Raw genomic sequence first — 1,809 nt, 5'->3', positions numbered from 1 at the left:
CCTGGAGGTTTTATCTGCTGGAAAAGACAACTTTGGAAAGACTCGCCTCAACCTCACTGAAAAGACCTCTATCAGGCATTGCTAACCACCCTGCACCAACAAACTCCAGGGAATAGAGACCTGGATTCAGGTGACATATGTAAAGAGAGCACTGCTCCTGCCTGGATCTGCATGCCACCTAGTGACCCGAAAGTGAAGATTTCCTGAAATTGATGGCATCTGATGAGATAGTTTTCAGGAGCTATTCTGACCAGATAAAATTCACAGAAGCTTTCATCTAAGCTATGAATTGACTCTGGATTCTTACCAAATTTCTAAGTTTCTGAATTCACCCTATAAGTTGTACTGTTGATAAGACATTTTATTCCAGATAATTTCTTGTGAATAATACTGTTTAATTTGTTTTATTTTTTTTTCCCTACATTGTGTCTTCCCAAAGCATTTGTTTCACTTTCAGTTCTGAGGGTACCTTTGCTGTATTTATTATCTAAAATATAGATTTTAGATGGGAAATGCCTGAGAAATGTTTATCTGACCCCTCCTTGATATTCAAATGTGACTATGGTAGGTATCTAACTGTGCACTTTCCCTCTGAGGTGGAATACGGCGAGGAGCCATGGGGGCAGAAAGCGGTTCACCTGCAGACTTGCTCTGCTCCATCGCTTTTCCCAGGAGGCCCAGGAAATGCCGGGTCATGGCTGCACACAGGTCACCACGTGCTGACTACAGCCAGGTCAGAAAGGGCTCGCTCTTGTTCAGAGCAGACTCCACGTCATTGAAGAGGGGGATCAGATCTTCAGATTCCAGAGTCCCGAGGTCCACGTTGGTTCCTGGGAGACAGTCCAGAAAATCGGGGAAACGGGTCTGCTGAGGATTGATGTTCATGGGAGTCTGCCCTGCATTTTCCCCTGCAACAGAATGAGAAGAAACCATTTTCACTCCTTTTTCAGGTTCTTGAAAGAGGGTCAATTCAAATGTTAACATAACTCTCGTCTTCACCTGTGCTATGCCTACACGGAAACAGATTACGTTGCTATGGGTATAAAATATTTCATCTCTGGGCAAAATTTCAGCTACCACACTGACTCTGAGCTGGTGATGCTCGTTCCTAGGACATGCAGAGGTGCCAGGGGAACCTGCAACTGTCCTGGGTCTACATGGTCCAGAGGAACAAGTCCTGGGAGACAGGGAGGCACAGGTGAAGGCCCTGGGGGTCTGACCTATGACCTGTGTCTTCCCGAGACAGCAGCATGAAGAGCTGTTTTGTGAAAGAGTGGAGAGGCCCTGCCTGTAAGAAATGCCTTATCACAGGGCTATAATCTCAGGATTTAATTGCAAACTTTTATGTACCCATATCCTCCCTCTATATTCAAAGATAACAGTGAGGAGTTTCTTTTAACGGTGTTATTAAAAGGCTGTCTTCATTGATGGCACTAGGGATCAATATCAAAGGATTTTATAAAGTGGGTTCTGCAGACCATGCCCCTCCCTCCACTCCACCCGCCACACCATCTGCCTTTCTCACAATGCAGGAGAGTCACAATGCCTGTGAGCTCAGGAAGGTTCTGAGATGTCTTGCAGTAAAGAAGTCTGCTTTATTTTGTTTCAGCCACTGTTACCTAAGCGCACGTAATCGCCTAATCCAATTTTGGCAGAACTTATATCCTGATAGAACCACAGTCTGTGGAACACAGTCTCCATGGCAAAATAGTTACTCTGAACCAAGCATAAAACACCCAGGACTCCGGGTCGGGGAGAAGGTATAAATAGCCATCGGCATCGAGGTTCTGCTCCATTTGAGAAGCGGAA

The 1,809-nt window shown here is 45.4% G+C and overlaps 1 protein-coding gene across 1 annotated transcript in view; it reads right to left on the bottom strand.

Moving 5' to 3' along the window:
* Positions 1 to 617: 617 nt before the first annotated feature.
* WWTR1 (WW domain containing transcription regulator 1) overlaps positions 618 to 1,809 on the bottom strand; it is a 204,243-nt gene continuing 203,051 nt past the window's right edge. The window contains exon 7 of the mRNA XM_079764158.1: positions 618 to 908. Coding sequence (XP_079620284.1) covers positions 724 to 908 — 185 coding nt within the window. The 3' untranslated portion in view covers positions 618 to 723. The remainder of the gene's footprint in view (positions 909 to 1,809) is intronic.

This window comes from Cnephaeus nilssonii, assembly GCF_951640355.1.
Source record: "Cnephaeus nilssonii genome assembly, chromosome: 3".
Lineage (NCBI taxonomy): Eukaryota > Metazoa > Chordata > Mammalia > Chiroptera > Vespertilionidae > Cnephaeus > Cnephaeus nilssonii.
This window is presented reverse-complemented; position numbering and strand designations above follow the sequence as displayed.